Below are 1,678 nucleotides of genomic sequence, written 5' to 3'. Positions count from 1 at the left end.
ACGACGAGGGTACAGTTCAAAGGCGAGTGGATGCAAGACCCCGTGACTGGGGTACGCTGTTTCGACTATCCACATCATAAGCGTCTTCTGCGGCAACTTCTAGCTGTCCCGTTATTAGTGTCCATGTGCTGTTTAGTAGTAGGGTACGTTGTCGGGCTACACGTATTTTCGGAACGGCTTCGAGCGAGCTACAAGGGTAGCTGCACCCAGGGACCTTATGTAGCGGAAAACTGGGTACCCAGCTACGATACCGTGACGTGCGCCTTTGTATCACATGGTCCAAGCGTCATAAACGCCGTGATCATCCACGTGATGGACAATTTGTATCAGTTATTGGCGCGCAAACTCACGGAATTCGAGAATTACCGTACACTGGATGAACACGAAGCACATTTGGTGGCTAAACGCATGCCGTTTCATCTCGTCAATAGCAACGCATCGCTCTGGTTTCTCGCTTTCTATGTGCGACGACTGGATCATGTTCGTGAGCGTCTGTGGATTCTACTGGTAGCGACACAGCTGATCGATAATTTCAAGGAAGTAGGTCTGCCACTCGCTGTCTCGGTGGGCGGTCAAGTGCTCACAGCGGAGAATAAACGGCGTCGTCAACAGAGTCTTTCAGAGTCTTCAGAGCGAGGCAGTTGTAGGGATCCAGCGTCAGCACTCGACGCTTCGAGCCAAGCGTGAGCGAGTCGACGTGGCTAAAGCGGCGACAGAGCAACGACTGGCGCGAGTTCTTATGCAGAAGCGACAGGCAACGTATCGTGATACATTTGCTGACTATAAGGAGCTCATGGTGCAGTTCGGGTACGTGACTCTGTATAGCCCAGTGTTCCGTTGGCGGCGGCTTTCGCGGGTTGGAATAATACGTTGGAGAGTTCATTTCGCCCCCGGGGGAAATCTTGTGAATTCAACACAGAATTTTCAGGGGCCCAATTTCCCCCACCACCCCCAAGGAAAATTGGGCTTTGGAGAGAAAGTGCCTGGTGAGCTTTGCCGGTGTAGCTGTCGTTGTTAACTGCGCGCTAGTCTGGACGTACGAACTGGACGAGTTGCTGCCGTCGTGGACTGAACTTCAACGGTCTGCGTTAATTGTGGCGTGTGAACACGTGATCTTTGTCATCAAGGCGTGGCTGAACTGGGCAGCCCCTGAAGTGCCAGTAACGTCGTCACTTGGTAAGAAGGCAGTGTTGCCACCGTCCGTGCTTGAGACGATAGTTAATGGAGCTTCGCTGTCTGCTGTAAATGGACAATAAACACTGCCGAGAGTGACGTTGGCTGATGTTACACTGCGCGATGAAGAAAGTAGAAAACACACCTTTTTACTGGCTACCGTTTGAGTCACAGCCAGCTCCTGCGATAGCGAGGCGGAACGTTGATGGATAGATACTACCATGACTGTCCAATACGAAGTCGATGGCGGCAAGGACCCTTGACCCGCCATTTTGTTTGAGGTCTTGAGTTTCTGATTTCTGTCGGTAGCGATAGGTTATCTATTACATGTAGGACCGAACAAGAATACTACCGCCTCGAAAACAAATAATTGCGGAACAACAATTATTGCCAATTTAGATTTTAATAATTATTATTGACCCTCTACATGAACAAACTAGTACAATATTTCATTAGCCCAATTATTACAATAAAATACCTGGCTACAGTCCCAAGTCACTTTAGC

General features: G+C 49.7%; 1 protein-coding gene across 1 annotated transcript in view; it reads left to right on the top strand.

Annotated features, from left to right (window-relative positions):
* Nucleotides 1-1,256, top strand: part of PITG_07377 (anoctamin-like protein) — a gene marked incomplete at both ends in the record, with an annotated part of 2,508 nt that extends 1,252 nt beyond the window's left edge. The window contains 4 exons of the mRNA XM_002904364.1: nucleotides 16-604; nucleotides 648-856; nucleotides 981-1,028; nucleotides 1,128-1,256. Of these exons, the coding sequence (XP_002904410.1) occupies nucleotides 16-604; nucleotides 648-856; nucleotides 981-1,028; nucleotides 1,128-1,256 (975 nt within the window). The remainder of the gene's footprint in view (nucleotides 1-15; nucleotides 605-647; nucleotides 857-980; nucleotides 1,029-1,127) is intronic.
* Nucleotides 1,257-1,678: the final 422 nt, after the last annotated feature.

Source organism: Phytophthora infestans, genomic scaffold, assembly GCF_000142945.1.
Source record: "Phytophthora infestans T30-4 supercont1.11 genomic scaffold, whole genome shotgun sequence".
NCBI classification, from domain to species: Eukaryota; Oomycota; class Peronosporomycetes; order Peronosporales; family Peronosporaceae; genus Phytophthora; species Phytophthora infestans.
The sequence above is the reverse complement of the archived record's forward strand: the minus strand, read 5'-3'. Positions and strand labels throughout refer to the sequence as shown.